The 16,054-nt window shown below is 37.4% G+C and overlaps 1 protein-coding gene across 4 annotated transcripts in view; it reads right to left on the bottom strand.

The window, feature by feature from the left end:
- Positions 1-16,054, bottom strand: part of FBXL5 (F-box and leucine rich repeat protein 5) — a 44,136-nt gene that overhangs the window by 13,296 nt on the left and 14,786 nt on the right. For 3 of the 4 annotated variants that reach the window (XM_070458102.1, XM_020908467.2, XM_020908466.2), the window contains 5 exons: positions 15,616-15,798; positions 12,770-12,895; positions 8,672-8,820; positions 7,871-7,953; positions 6,392-7,117 (listed from right to left, as the gene is read on the bottom strand). In XM_070458102.1, the coding sequence (XP_070314203.1) occupies positions 6,392-7,117; positions 7,871-7,953; positions 8,672-8,820; positions 12,770-12,895; positions 15,616-15,798 (1,267 nt within the window). The remainder of the gene's footprint in view (positions 1-6,391; positions 7,118-7,870; positions 7,954-8,671; positions 8,821-12,769; positions 12,896-15,615; positions 15,799-16,054) is intronic. The other variant, XM_070458103.1, reaches the window with a different exon arrangement.

Genomic DNA, 16,054 nt, shown 5'->3' with positions numbered 1-16,054 from the left:
CTAACAAGAGAGTCAGCTGTCGTTTGAAGCCAGGCACTGATTTCGCCTCTGTAGCTGTGCAAGTTCTAGACGGCATCTTCTTTCAGTATGAGGTGGTTTCATCTGTTGTTTAGTGTAGCTACTTTCATTATTTACCTTAGCTAGATCTTCTGAGAAATTTGCTGCAATTTCTAACACCTTGCACTTTAACACATTATGGCTTATTTCCTTAAACCTCATGATCCACCTCTGCTGACTTCCAACTTTCCATCTGCAGCTTCCTCACCTCTCTCAGCCGTCACAGAGTTCTGAAGAGAGTTAGGGTTTTACTCTGAGTTAGACTTTGGCTTCAAAGAATACGGTGGCTAGTATAGTACCTTCTATCCAGACCTCTGTACCTTTCTCCTTACCAGCAACAAGGTTGTTTTGCTTTCTTATCATTCACTGGTTCAATGAAGTAGCATTTTTAATTCCTTCAAGAAATTTTCCTTTGCTTTTACAACTTGGCTAACTGGTGCAAAGGACCTAGTTTTCAGCCTGCCTTGACTTCTGGCATGCCTTCTTAACTTGGCTTAATCATTTCTAGCTTTTGATTTAAAGTGAGAGAAGTGTGACTCTTCCCTTTGCTTGAACAATTAGAGGTCACTTATAGGGCTATTTACTGGCCTAATTTCAATACTTTTGTGTCTCAGGATGGAGAGAGACAGGGAAACAGTCAGTTGGTGAAGCAGTCAGAACACACACAGACAACCTTTATCAATTAAGTCTGCCATCTTATATGGTTTGTGGCACCCCAAAACAATAGTACCATGAGAGATCACTGGTCACAGACCATCATAACAAATATAATAATAATGAAAGTTTGAAGAATTAAAGTGTAACAAAGAGATGTGACGTGAGCAAATACTGTTATAAAAATGGCATTGATAGACCTGCTCAATGCAGTGCTGCCACACACCTCCAATCTGTGTGAAATGCAATGATCTGCAAAGCATGATGAAGCAAAGTACAATAAACAAGATATGCCTATACGTTAGAGGAAAAGGAAATAGATAAGTGTGGTTAAAGAAAGGAGGTTCTCGTGTGTGTCTGTGTGTGTGTGTGATGTTTATATTTACCTATTTGATGTCTTTTATTTGTGAAAGATGAAGATGGGAAGAAGTAAAAGATACTTAAAGAAGGTAACAAGAGATAAACTACAGGGGCAATCAAGGGCCAAGAATGTGAACTTTAATCAAAGGGCAGTTAGACTCACTGAAAGACTTAGATAAAGGAGTAAAAACAAGTAATAAGAAATGCATTCTAGAAAGACAACTCTAGCCTACTTTTTATCACCAATGTCCAAGTATGCCAGGCACAGGCCTATACAGTAAAATGCAAAATACAATCTCTGCCCTAAACCAAAGACAGAAACATTTAAACAAAGTATTAATAATACATGTGATAAGAAAAAAAGTTTTAGAAATATATCAAGTTAAGGAGATAATACAGATCAGGGAGTGATTCAGAGCAGTAATCTTTAAAAGAACAGAACAAAATCCAGAATTCATTGATTTTGTACAATTCACATTATCTGGTGTCCAATCAAAAACTATTAAACATACAAAGAATAAAAAAACAAATCAAACAATAAACAGACCAATAAATGATAAAGATGATGAAATTAATACATAATGACTTTAAAATAGATTTTATGTTAAATATGCTCAAGAATTTAAAAGAAAATACAAACATAATGAAACAGAAAAATATCTTATGTATTTTTACTATTTTGGTATGTTTTAATACATTTACATACATTGTGTATTTAGGTGTACGCGTGTAGGTATATGGGGGTGAACACAAGTACACCAAATGAAACTTCAAGACACACAAAATACAGTATCTGAAATAAAAAGTACACCGAACGAAGTCAGCAGCGACTAAACACTGTAAAACCAATTCGTGGACTTGAAGAACAACCAGATGAACCAAAACAAAGCACCAAGAGAAAAACAAAAACAGTAAGGAAAAAAATAAGGAAAAACTAAGTATTATGAGTTGAACTGTGCCCCTTCCCCTCTGTCTTCAAAAAAATATGTTGAAGCCTTAACCCTCAGTATCATAAGGGTGACTCCAGTTGGAAATATGATCTTTGCAGAATTAATCAAGTTAAGATTAGGTCATTAGGGTTCCTTAATCCAGCAAGACTGATGTCCACACACACATACACACACACACACGCACACAGATAATGCCATGTGAAGATGCATAAATACACAGACACAAAAATGGGACGGCCGTGTGAAGAACACCGAGGCAGAGACCGGGGCTACTGCCACAGCCCAAGCAACACCTAGTTACATAAGAGGTAGGAATACTTAAGAAAAGACGCTCCCTTAAAAGTTTTCAAAGGGAGCATGGTTTGGCCAATACCTTGATTACAGAACTCTAGTCTCCAGAACTGTGAGGGAATAAATTCCTGTCATTTTAACCACCTAGTTTGTGGTACTTTGTTATGACAGTCAGGGAACTATTACAATCAAGTGACCTATGGACAGCATCAAGAAATCTGACATACATGAACTCCCAGCAGGAAGCAAGGGTTACAGAATAACGAAGAGAGAAAAAGTACTAGAGGAAATCACGGATGAATCTTGTTTTTCAATTTCATGAAAGCTAGAAACAACAGATCCAAGAATCTCAGTAAGATATCCCAAGCAAGATATCCATATCTACACGAAGGCATACCATGTGCTAACTGCTTTCAAAACAGAAATGAAGTTTTTAAGGCAGCTTAAGAAAAAAACATGCATTACATACAGAAGAATGAAGATAAAAACTGAATACAATTCTCATAAATTACGCAAGCTGAAAGACAATGGAACATCTTAAAAGAGCTAAAACAAAACTACCAACTTGATTTCTATAAACAGTGAAAATCTTTATAAAATCAAAGTGAAATAAAGAGCTCTCCAGACAAGAGTTGATAAGAGTTTTTACTGTCAGAAGACTTACAGTGCGAAAAACTACAGAGGACTTGGCAGGCAAAAGAAAAATAATACCAAATGGAAACATGAAACTTTACAAAAGAAGCATGCCAAAAAAGGTGAAACAAGATTTGTTAATTTCTTTTTCTAAAATACAATTGTTCAAAGAAAAAATATTAACAATGTTATTATAGAGTTTAAAACTTTTATAGAAATAAAATATAGAACAAAAACAGCACAAAGAATGGGGAGGGGAACAAGAGCTTACTCTCTGAAGATTCTTACATTCTTTGCGAAGTCGTATAATACCGTTTGAAAGCAGGAAGTGATTAGTTAGAAATGCACATACAAAAGCATAAAATGTTCATTATAAATCTATATTAAAGGGTACACAAAGTATAAAGAGCTTCCCTGATAGTTGGTAAAGAATCTTCCTGCAATGCAGGAGACCCTGGTTCAATTCCTGGGTCAGGAAGATCCGCTGCAGAAGGGATAGGCTACCCACTCCAATATTCTTGGGTTTCCCTTGTAGCTCAGCTAGTAAAAGAATCTGGCTGCAATACAAGAGACCTGGGTTTGATCCCTGGGTTGGGAAGATCCCCTGGAGAAGGGAAGGGCTGCCCACCCCAGTATTCTGGCCTGGAGAATTCCATGGACTGTATAAAGTCCATGGGGTCGCAAAGAGTTGGACATGACTGAGCGACTTTCACTTTCTACTTTGTATTATGTATAAACGGGGCAACAATGGAGAAACAGACATAGAGAATAGACTTATAGACATGGGGAGAAGGGAGGAGAGGGTGAGATGTACGGAAAGAGTAACATGGAAACTTAAATTACCCTTTGTAAAATAAACAGCCAACGGGAATTTGCTGTGTGGCTCAGGAAACTCAAACGGGGGCTCTGTATCAACCTAGAGGGGTGGGATGGGGAGAGGGGAGGGAGGTTCAAAAGGGAGGGGGTATTTGTATACCTATGGCTGATTCATGTTGAGGTTTAAAAAAAAAAAAGATGTAACCTGTACCTATAACAATATAAACGGAGATGAGACAGAGATGTCAAGAGTAGGGTATTTGTACATGATTGAAACTAAGCTGATTATCAAACTACATCGTTTTTAAGTTTCAAGGTGTTAGTTTTATCCGTTAAGATAACCAAGAAAAAAACTTTAAAAAATAAAGAAAATGGGGGGAAAGGGAATCAAATGGTATACTACAACAAACAAAACATAAAAAGAGGACATCACTGAGAAAATAAGGAAAAAAAGCATGAAAGTCAAAAGCATGAAAGTCATAAGGAAAAGAAACAGCTATATGGCATAAAGTCCCCCCATCAGTAATTACTTCAAATACGAATCCATCAGATTCTCCTACCAAAAGGTAGCAATTAGCAGACAACAGATTTTTTAAAATTTTAATCAAAAAATTTTAAAAACATGGATCCATCTATACACTCTGTATTACAGACCTCACTTTTGACGCAAAACCACAAAGAGGTTAAAAAGGAATGCATGAGAAAAGATTTCCATGCAAAAAGCAACCAAAAGAGAGGACTTCCCTGGCAGTCCTGTGGTTAAGATGCCACAGGTACACTGCAGGGTACACTGGCTGAATCTATGGTTGGGGAACTAGGTCCAACCTGCCACAAAGCATGGCCAAAACAAAGTAACCAAAAGAGAGCTGGGGGGCTATAACATTGTGAAATGAAAGAGATTTTAAATTTTAAAAAGGTAACCTTTAAAAAACAAAGGATATATTAGCAAAAGGCTCACCACGCCACTCAAAAGATTAAAAAAATTATGAACACACACACATTTAACAGAGCTCCAAAATACACAAAAGTGAAAGAACTAAGGGGAAAAACAAACAGTCCTCCAAAAACAGTTGGAGATTTCAATACTCCATTTTCAATAACGGATAGAACAATGGAAGAAGACCAAGAGGGAAACAGAGAACTTGAACTACACTATAAACTGATAGTCCTAACAAACATAGAGAACATTCCAGTCAACAGCAGAATACTCATTCTTCTCAAGTGCACAAGGAATACTTAGACCATGTTTGGCCACAAAAAAGATTTAAAAAGGTTTACTAAATTTTAAAAGATTGACTATTCTGTCTGATAGTTTACTTTTCTTGTCTTACTTCTACCATTAGATTGTAAACTCTATGAAAGCAAGGACTTTGTCTCATTTACTCTGGACTCCTATCAGTTGGAAGAGGGCAAGTCACATAGTAGATAATCATTACCAAGATAATCTAATTAAAACAGCTGCACTTTTTAAAATCTGAGCTGCACTCAAACTGCAGTTCCTAAGGTAGTTCCTATGTCCCCCATTCCCCCAATGAATTCTTCCCTGAATTTAAAGTGTCATAGCCTTATTGCCCACTATTCCCCAATATACATCCTTCACTACAATCAAACCAGAAAACCAAATCTCCTTTGAATATTCCCCAGAGTCCAACTTAATCTGCTAAAGACCATACTTAAAAGACAAGAGGGATTATTAGGCTTTATGCTGGATGAATTTTCACCGTTTAACATGCCTGACACCCATTAAAGAGCCTGAGTAAAATTCAAGTCTATGATAGGGTAAAAGAGAAAACATGAAATCAATTTCTGAAGGCTCATGTCACAGATAATCAAAACAAATACTGCACACTATTAATGCTGAGAACAACTGTAACAACAAAATAACCTAACAACAGATACACAGCGTTTCTGTTGCTGTTTAGTCAATAAGACGTGTCTGACTCTTTGCGACCCCATGGACTGCAGCCCATCAGGCTCCTCTGCCCATGGGATTCTCCAGGCAAGAGTACCAGAATGCGTTGCCACGCCTTTCTCCAGGGGATCTTCCTGACCCAAGGATCGAACCCGCGTCTCCTGGCTGGCGGGCACTTTACTGTGGGCTCATATGACCGCTACTGCCTGGAATGGTCTCTTCTCCTTCTGTCATTCATCAATATCCCTCGTCTTTCTTCAAAGCTCAAGTCAGGGTCCTCTTTTCATTACATTTTCTGATCATTTGCTGCAACTGGATGAGAGGCCTCTCTCTCTCAGCCTCAGGGAATCTGTAATCCAACATCCCTTAGAGAATGTACACACATAATACACAGAAGATGCGTATTCCTTCTCTGTTACAAGTCATAGAGGGTAAAACCTATCTTATTCAGCTTTACATCCACTAAAGCACCTGAGCAAATGTGTTGGAGGTATTTGCTAAGTATTTGTTAAACTTTTAAGTTTGTCCTCGTCACAAATGAACTGAAATGACTGAAACGTCACGCTGAAGTTATATCATTCCAACAGTGCAATACAGCTGAAGCGGTTAACTCTTTCAGTTAAACAAACCAGCTGAAAGGAATGACTTAAATTCAAAATTTTACACCCCACTGAGGCGAACACGTCCGTTTCCTAACACTCTGCAACTGATTACTCACCTGAGCCCATGGTCTGTGATCTGGTAACACCCAGACAGACTGAGAAACAGAAGCACACGCCCAGTCTCTTGGTCAGATTTTTCACTCCCAGAGTAAACTAAGTCTTTTTCCCGAAGCAGTCTAGTCCTTGGTGCTTTTCTACACAGCGCGGAAGACTCTGGGAGAGCTGACATAGTTCTTAAAGCTGTTCCTGTACAACAGTATGAATGACCACAAAACGCAAAGGCCGGAGAAGCACACTGCTGTTGCCAGCAGACACTAGTCCTTAGTCCAACCATGTCCTTACTGTAACAAGCAGAGGAGGAACAACTGAAGTTGGATGCTGTTTCCATTACACAAAGACTTTCAACATTTCTATGTCTCCATTCTACAGCATCTTCAATATCAGCCAAATCTTCAGCATCTAACATCCACACATAAGGTGAAGTGAAATCGTCAGAAGAAATAGGTTTAGTCCAGGGGTGTTCATTATCTACTTCTTCTCCAATATCCTTGTTAGTTACATCATGCACACAGGCAGACTGCTTGGAGGACTGCAGGGTAATGTCTTTATTTTTCCATGTAGTCGAAGTAACTTTGCTTGTAGAAGTTTTTAAAAGGCCACTCTCATGAGTCATCAAAATTCCAAGAGCTCTAGAAATCTTCTCTAGAGCCACATCTGTGATTTTTTCACATCCAGATAGATCAAGATGCCGAAGACTCTGGCAGCAACCAAGCCAAGACCAACTGTTAATTAAGAAGTAACAAGACTATTCGTGAATATCGTTAAATTCTTCAAAAGAATTTATTTATATGTAAATAAATGGAAACTACAGGAAAGAGTTTAAATCTTATATAATCAATCAAACATTTACTGAATATCTATTGTCAAGAATTTTTTTAGATGCCAGAAATATGCAAAGATAACAGGAGTAACTGGGAACTAATTGTTTCAGAAGAACAAGCTCCAGGAACTAGTAGAGAATTAGCCTTAGCCAGGGAAGCGTACACTGCCCTCTCTGGAACAGGAAGACAGGTACTGATATAAATACTAGGGTGGGAAAGGGCAGGGTGAGGCAGAAGGAGGAGGAAAGTAGCAGCATCCAAGGAAACAAAGTCTGAATACAGCTTGAAAATAAGTGTCAGAACTTCAGAGTAAGTATGAAGAGTAAGAGCGAGCTCTGCCAAAGGGCACTGCGAGACTCACTGAAAACGAAAGCGTCTTTAGAACAGCCCCAGTCTACACCCCTGCAGCACTGCTCAAGAGCCTAGACACAGGAGGAGGTTACAACGATGACAGGACGATACAAGTTTTGGGACCTAAAGACAAGAATGAAGAATTGGAGGTTGCCATCAAGTTATCGCCATAACATGACCAAAATTTGATAGCAAAAACTAATAGTATGATTCAGTGGCAATGATGCAAATGAAAAACTACAGAACAATTCTATCAATTCATAGTTAGAAATCATCAAATTTAAATACTCAAAAATAACTAACCTGTCAAACGCAGAATCTGAAATGTCAGTTTGGGTGAGATCCAAATGCTCCAAATTAGGACAAAGCTCTAAAATCTGCCTAACCTAAAAGGGGTAAAAAAAAAATCACTGTGAAGATCTGCAGATGCTTAGTTAGGGTTAGAGACGTAACTTTTAGTGAACAATATATCCAGGAGTTCTCAAACTTTTTTGCATGTAAAAATCACTTCAATTCTGCATTACAAATATATATTGTGAGGAAACCCCAGAAAATCTGTTTTTATTAATTTACATTTTTAAGGAATACCCAAGAAGATTCTGATGCAGGATGTCACAAGATCATCTTTTATAAAACTGTGATTTAATCTCATCTGCCCACCTTACCATGCCTTACATATTATAAAGAGTCATGTATGACTTCCCCTGATAGTCCAGGGGTTAAGAATCCATGCCTATAAGCCAAGAGGCCTGGGTTCAATCCCTGGTCAGGGAACTAAGATCCCACATGCCACATGGTGCGGCAAAAAAAAATTTTAAAACAAAAAACCTGGGCTTCGTCACTTAACATCTGTGAAACTAAGTAAATTATTTAACCTCTCTTGGTCTCTGTTTCCTTTTCTATAATGTGTAGCAATGATATCTACTTACAAAGATTACTATGAGAACTGAAATGAAAAAAGAAGAAAATGGGCAGTGTATGCCTACCTATGGGAAGGCACACTCATGGGTAAAGTTATTTTTCTCAAGCTTAGCAATAAGCAAACCAAATGGAGATCACTGCTACTTTTTCTTAACACCCAAGCTAGTGCAAATTTATACCTACCATTTTGCTGGAAACTGCAGAGCTGTAGGCTAATACTAAAGTTTTTACAGAAGTGCCAACATATGGTAGAACATTATGAATTAAGCCGTGGAGTAAACGTTTCTCCATTTGTGCAATGCTGATAGCAATCGATTCCTCTCCAGACTCTTCTAGAAAATGAATTCAAAAGTCTAAGAAAATGACACACCACTTATAATCAGGCTACTCAAGGAATCACTATATTATTAAAAATGAAATACTTTTTGCTCTCCTTAAACTCCTTTATATATGCAAAGCAAATTTAATGGACAAGTTCTCATTGGCCAGCACTTAACATTTAACAGTTCTGATATCAACTGAAAAGAGACAAAGGGGGAAAAAAGTTGAAATGGGAGGGAAGGGAGAAATTTTTTACATGATTCAAGGTTGAAGGTAATTTTCTTCTAAAGCTAATTAACGGAGGGAAGATCAAAAATAACCAAAAAATGGGCCAAAGAACTAAACAGACATTTCTCCAAAGACATACAGATGGCTAACAAACACATGAAAAGATGCTCAACATCACTCATTATCAGAGAAATGCAAATCAATACCACAATGAGGTACCATTACACGCCAGTCAGGATGGCTGCTATCCAAAAGTCTACAAGCAATAAATGCTAGAGAGGGTGTGGAGAAAAGGGAACCAACCCTCTTACACTGTTGGTGGGAATGCAAACTAGTACAGCCACTATGGAGAACAGTGTGGAGATTTCTTAAAAAGCTGGAAATAGAACTGCCATATGACCCAGCAATCCCACTTCTGGGCATACACACTGAGGAAACCAGATCTGAAAGAGACACGTGCACCCCAATGTTCATTGCAGCACTGTTTATCATAGCCAGGACATGGAAGCAACCTAGATGCCCATCAGCAGACAAATGGATAAGGAAACTGTGGTACATATACACCATGGAATATTACTCAGCCATTAAAAAGTATTCATTTGAATCAGTTCTAATGAGATGGATGAAACTGGAGCCCATTATACAGAGTGAAGCCAGAAAGATAAAGACCAATACAGTGTACTAACGCATATATATGGAATTTAGAAAGATGGTAACGATAATCCTATATGCAAAACAGAAAAAGAGACACAGATGTACAGAACAGAATTTTGGACTCTGTGGGAGAAGGCAAGGGTGGGATGTTTCGAGAGAACAGCATCGAAACATGTATATTATCTAGGGTGAAACAGATCACCAGCCCAGGCTGGATGCATGAGACAAGTGCTCGGGCCTGGTGCACTGGGAAGACCCAGAGGAATCGGGTGGAGAGGGAGGTGGGAGGGGGGATCGGGATGGGGAATACATGTAAATCCATGGCTGATTCTTGTCAATGTATGACAAAAACCACTACAATATTGTAAAGTAATTAGCCTCCAACTAATAAAAATAAATGGAGAAAAAAAAAAATAACCCCAGTTTCAGGTACTGAAAAAATTTTGGAAAAAACATTTTGACTACCTAAAGAACAGTGCAAGTTCTTCAAAAGAATACAGGATATGAAGAGGAAAATGAACCACAGTAAAAATAATAAAAATTATCATTCATTATCTTACATAAATAAAAGGGACATGGACCTAGAAGAGATTTGAAACAAGTTAAGTTAGGTTGGGCCTAATGAAGCAAGGAAGGAAAAATATCTTAGAATTTTTAAGAATTTAAAACTGAGCAAAGCTTTTGCTTTTCACTTAATAACTTCTATAAAGCTTAGATGTTTAAAAAAGGATGCAATACTGTAACAAGTACCAAAACCAAACAACAAACAAAAAACCCAATTTGATATACGGGAAAAAAAAACACACTATACTAAAAACAATGAATGAATAATCTTATCCTATTGCTTTCTCGCAATCTAACTCGAATGTCTCTAAACATAAAATAGTTCAACAGGAGAAGCTGAGGAGGTCTCATTTAACACAAAATTGAGTGTAGCAGACAAAAGAAATTTAAGTAGAAAGAGTAACTCTGAATTTGTGACTGTTTCCATGTTAGAGATATTATTCTAAATTCTTCCTTTAGCCAAACATAAATGTGGAATATAGGGATAAAAATGACTTTTAGTGAACCCTATTTATTCTACTATAATTTTATTTCCAAATGATTCTTTTGTTTCTGTGGTTCTCTAAATATGTACTGTTTACTATGAAATCCTAAGAAAAAGAAAACAAAACATCCTATGAAGAGTAATAACTTCTCTGCAAGACTAGTAAAGACAGCTAAGCTGAAAAAGTACTAACATAGACGGCAGATCCAAGTTTAGTCTTAGATGCACTACACAGCTAAACAGATATATTACCTTAGAAAGGCTCCACCATTATAACCTTAACCCTTCCCTTTCAATGTGAAAGAAAACAATAGTTGTCTCTTTGCCTATCTTTAAGAGCTGATATAAACACATTAAGTTTTATAAGATCTTTAAAACTCAACATGGATATTATAAGTTGATTTTTTTAGAATGGGTAAATCAAGTCTTCCTAATAGTTCAGTTGGTAAAGAATCCGCCTGCAATGCAAGATATCCTGGTTCAACTCCTGAGTCGGGAAGATCCCCTGGAGAAGGGACTGGATACCACTCCAGTATTTTTAGGCTTCCCTTGGGGCTCACCTGATAAAGAACCCGTGTGCTATGCGGGAGACCTGGGTTCGATCCCTGGGTTGGGAAGATCCCGTGGAGAAGGGAATGGCTATCCACTCCAGTATTCTGGCCTGGAGAATTCCAAGGACTGTATAGTCCATGTGGTCACAAAGAGTCAGACACGACTGAACAACTTTCACTTCCCTAAGGTGACATAAGACTAAAGACCGTAACTCCTTCAGGTCTTCGCTCAAATTTCACAAAAGACCTTACTTACCACTCTATGGGAAATGCTAACTTCTTTCCTCTCTTCCTGGCACACATTTCCATTCTTTTTCTCCACAGCACTTGATACTATCTAATAAAGTACATATTTTGCCTGTGTTTACTGTCAGCAGCCTCCTCTAAATTTTGAGCTAAACAAAGCCAAGGATTTTTTTCCATTTTGTTACCTATTAACCTCATGCAAAAAAAGTGGCTGCCGCAGAGTAAGCAAATCACCAAATACCACTAGAATAGACCTCTTCCTTATATGACACCTTCAAAACATTTAAAACTATGCCACATTGCTTATTTCATAAAAATGAACCTGATACTGAAAGAGTCATCTCTGTATTTATAGTCCTTACTTTCCACAAGTTTAGCTCTTTTGCCAGACCAGCTGACTATAAGTGGGCAGCTTACAAATAAAAAATTCCTACAGGTTCAATTTTATGATGTATAAGAATATCTTATTTATCAATTCTTTCTTTTTACTACTTCATCCTCCTTTAATAATCATTAGCTAGGATAACATCAAGACAGAATTTGCATCTTTCTCCTCCATATCCTCAAAGAGCATCTTTCTGCACCTCTACCACAGCGCTCTCCAACATGCACCATGATTAAGAACCTTGTATTCTCAATTCTCCGGTCTGTGAGTTCTCTGAGGGCAAGGTCAAGTCTTAGTCACCTCTGAATTCTCCCACAGTGCTTAATGAATGCCTACACTAGTTTATAAAATCCTCTACCATTTACAATGAGTTCCCATATATATTACCTCTTAATTCTACAGCCACCACATGAGGCAAGTGGCATGACTGTTTACAAATGAATAAACAGGTTCAGCAGCTTCATGGTGCTTCCTCTGGGCCACAGACAACTCATAAACACTACTGAGCTGGTCAAATGAAGTGCCCCTAAAAACGCATGTAGACTGAAGAGCACTACAGTGCATGTGTATCACTTCAATAGGGAAAAAAGCCGTCACTTTCTGATTTTTGAGGTGTTTGCATAAATATAAAAGCATGTGGGAATCAAGCCTATACACAATTAAAAATGAAACAGAATTTTAAGTACACTTACTGTTCTGTCAAAGTTTTAAAAGCAGTAGGCTTAAAAACACCAGTTACTTTAGAAAACACAAACTACATAAATCCTAGCACCTAAATACCTGTTACATAAATGTAACATTAATTATTAAAGCACCATGTAACAGTTTTAATTCTAAACATAGCTTACCAGATTCATCTATATCGGCATCTTCATCCCACTCCTGAAAAGCACGACTTTCATCTTGTCTATTCTTCACCCATTCCTCATCAGGTTCAGTATCAAGTTCAGTTGCAGGACCACTATACCAGTCACCTACTCAACAAACAAACAAAAGGAACAAAGTAAGATCGGACTGTGCTCTTAGTCTCTCAATTGTGTCCGACTCTTTGCAACCCCATGGACTGTAGCCCACCAGGTTCCTTGGTCCACGGGGATTCTTCAGGCAAGAATACTGGAGTGGGTTACCATGCCCTCCTCCAGGAGATCTTCCCAACCCAGGGATCAAACCCAGGTCTCTGGCATTGCAGGCGGATTCTTTACTGTCTAAGACAGCAGGGAAGCCCAAGATTAGACTGGCTATCATTAAAACAACAACAACAACAACAACAAAAAAAAAACTATTTTCTTTCTTCTTCTCCTAAAGTAACTTATTTATAACAAAAACCTCTGCACAAAAAAATACATGAGCTCTAGGCAATGAGCTAGCTATTGTCAGAAATACTCAATTGTGATTTTAAAAAGTACACTTAAATAAGCACAAAATTCAATTTCAGACACACCAAAAGAACTATGACAAATAATTATCAACAGTCTTAACATGCAATTTCAGAAATCACTGAAAACAACCACACCTTTTTCCCTTGCTGTGGCTTCAACACTGGCTCCAGCAATACCTCCATTACCACAGCTAATAAACAAAAGGAAGCAAGACTTTCTAATTCAGCACTGAATTAGTCCGCAATTCAGAAGTAGGTGGGAACAGAAGTCAAAGGAAAAGAGTATGGTAAACCATACATTTAAAGATCCCGCAGAATGCACTGAAATGAAATTACTTGACTGTGAAAAAGACTATGCACAATTAAATTTCTGAACTCCTAACATTAGTACACCTATCAATAACTTAGCGCTCCTCAATCTTCAGTTCAGTTCAGTCACTCAGTCGTGTCCAACTCTTTGTGACCCCACGGACTGCAGCATGCCATGCCTCCCTGTCCATCACCAACTCCCGGAGCTTGCTCGAACTCAGGTCCATCAACTTGGTGATGCCATCCAACCATCTCATCCTTCTCCTCCCGCCCTTAATTTTTCCCAGCATCAGGGTCTTGTCCAATAAGTCCATTCTTCGCATAAGGTGGTCAAAGTACTGGAGTTTCCAGCTTCAGCATCAGTCCTTCCAAAGAATTTTCAGGACTGATTTCCTTTAGGATTGACTGGATTCTAAGGTTAAGGATCTTCAACCTTAGCACCAATGATATTCTGAATGGGACAACAGAGGATGAGCCATGGGGTCGCAGAGTCAGACACAACTGAGCGACTGAAGTGGACGGAAATGATATTCTGGACTGGCTAAGTCTTCCTTGCAGAGGGCCCTCCCATGCACTGGGCGGTGTTGAGCAGCAATTCTGGCCTCCACTCTATGGATGTCAGTGTAATACTCCAAGCTGGGACAAACAAGAACGCCTCCATTTCAAAACAGGGGACATTTCAAAACATCCTTTGGAAGGGGTAAATCAACTGTGATCAAGAACAACAGGAAACAAATACCGTAAATAAATTAACATCATTTTTATTGGGTCGAACTTTTTAAGTATATTAAAAAGAGAAAAAAGCAACATACAGCATATACAAGATATAGCTAACATCACAGAAATCTAGCCTACCGTTTATATTTGATCTTTATATCAAACAGTACCTAATTATGCATTAATAAGTAATTTTTCATAATCAAAGATACAATTAAAAAAATATTTGATATATCCAAACTTGCTTTATTTGACTTTTCACTTAATATATTATTATCCTCAATAGAAAAAGTTATTCCACATTAAAATAATAATTCTAATCATTTGGATTATATAAGTCTACCCAATATTCCAAATAGCTTAATGAAAAAAATTAAATACCCAGCAAAAGCCTATTTTAAAAGTGCTACATATTAATATAAAAAATAAAACTTTTAAAATTAGGTTTATAGCTTATGTAAAATAATATATATTTCCATGTCAAAGTGACAAATTACAGAAAAAAATTTTTTTTAAAAATCAATGTAAATTTGAGGTAAATACTCACCTAGAAAAATTGTTTTAATTCAGTGACAGAAGAATAAATGCCATATTAGTTACATTTATACCATGACTGCATCATATACTCATGAAAACAAAATTTTCTTTCTTTACATATAAAATTACCTTAGCACAATGAAATTAACTAATTCAAAACAGTTAAGTTAGAGCATGAGGCATAACTAATCACAAAAAAATATGCTATAGACAAAAACAGATTCAGTTATCTTGAGCCACTTTCAAAATGGAAACAATACTTCCTCATTTTTAAATTTTATCAGATTAATTTACTCTATATTTCTAAAATACTCATCTAACTATTTAAAGTTGCTCTGACAACCTATTAATTTTAGTTTTAACTTTCTGTTACGGAAAATTCCAAACAGTCAAAAGTAGGAATAAGCAGCATTAAACAAGTAGGATAACGAACACCTATGTATCTATCACCTATCTTCAACAATTATCAGTGTTTTGCCAATTATTTTTCATTCCATCCCCAATTATTTTTTCCTAATTATTTGAAAGGAAATTGCACACATCACACAATTCACCCATGAATACTTAAGCATTGCTAGCTTTTACAAACCGTACACAAAGACAGACCTATAATCTAACTATAAAACCTAGCTTTTAGTCAACCTTTCAGAGTTTCCCTCTCTGGCCTTACTTATTAATGTCTATATGTATTCACCTAAAAAAAAAAAAAAGACTAAAATATTTTTAAAACAAATGAAGCATCTCTTTACCTACCTCTGGCCCAATGAACAGGGTAAAGATGCTTCCAGAGTGATCCAGTCTTTGCCAGCTGAGACCATTTAGTGCTCACTTGACTGCAGCGACATAATTCTCGAGGATTAAGGTAACTGAAGATTGACACCATTACCTCAGGAGGAAGGTGAGTTATACCTGCGGACTGTTCTGACACCTCTGCTTCTGAAATAAAAAAGGAAAAGTTTAACATCAAAGGCTACAAGAGCAAATGCAGTAAGAAATTACAATCACATAAGTAAAATCCAGTGCCTAAAGTCCACTCCTTCCTGCTTGCAAGGTGTGAAAAGGAAATAACATGGATTAGAGGTAACATGGAGATGTTAAACTTGCTAAGGATCTTCAGGGTTAAACTATCATGGCCCAAATCATACTGCATCAGTGGGAGCTACAGTAATGAACACAGAACTGACTTCCTTTT

Source organism: Odocoileus virginianus, chromosome 29 (genome assembly GCF_023699985.2).
Source record: "Odocoileus virginianus isolate 20LAN1187 ecotype Illinois chromosome 29, Ovbor_1.2, whole genome shotgun sequence".
In the NCBI taxonomy this organism is placed as follows: Eukaryota; Metazoa; Chordata; class Mammalia; order Artiodactyla; family Cervidae; genus Odocoileus; species Odocoileus virginianus.
The sequence above is the reverse complement of the archived record's forward strand: the minus strand, read 5'-3'. Positions and strand labels throughout refer to the sequence as shown.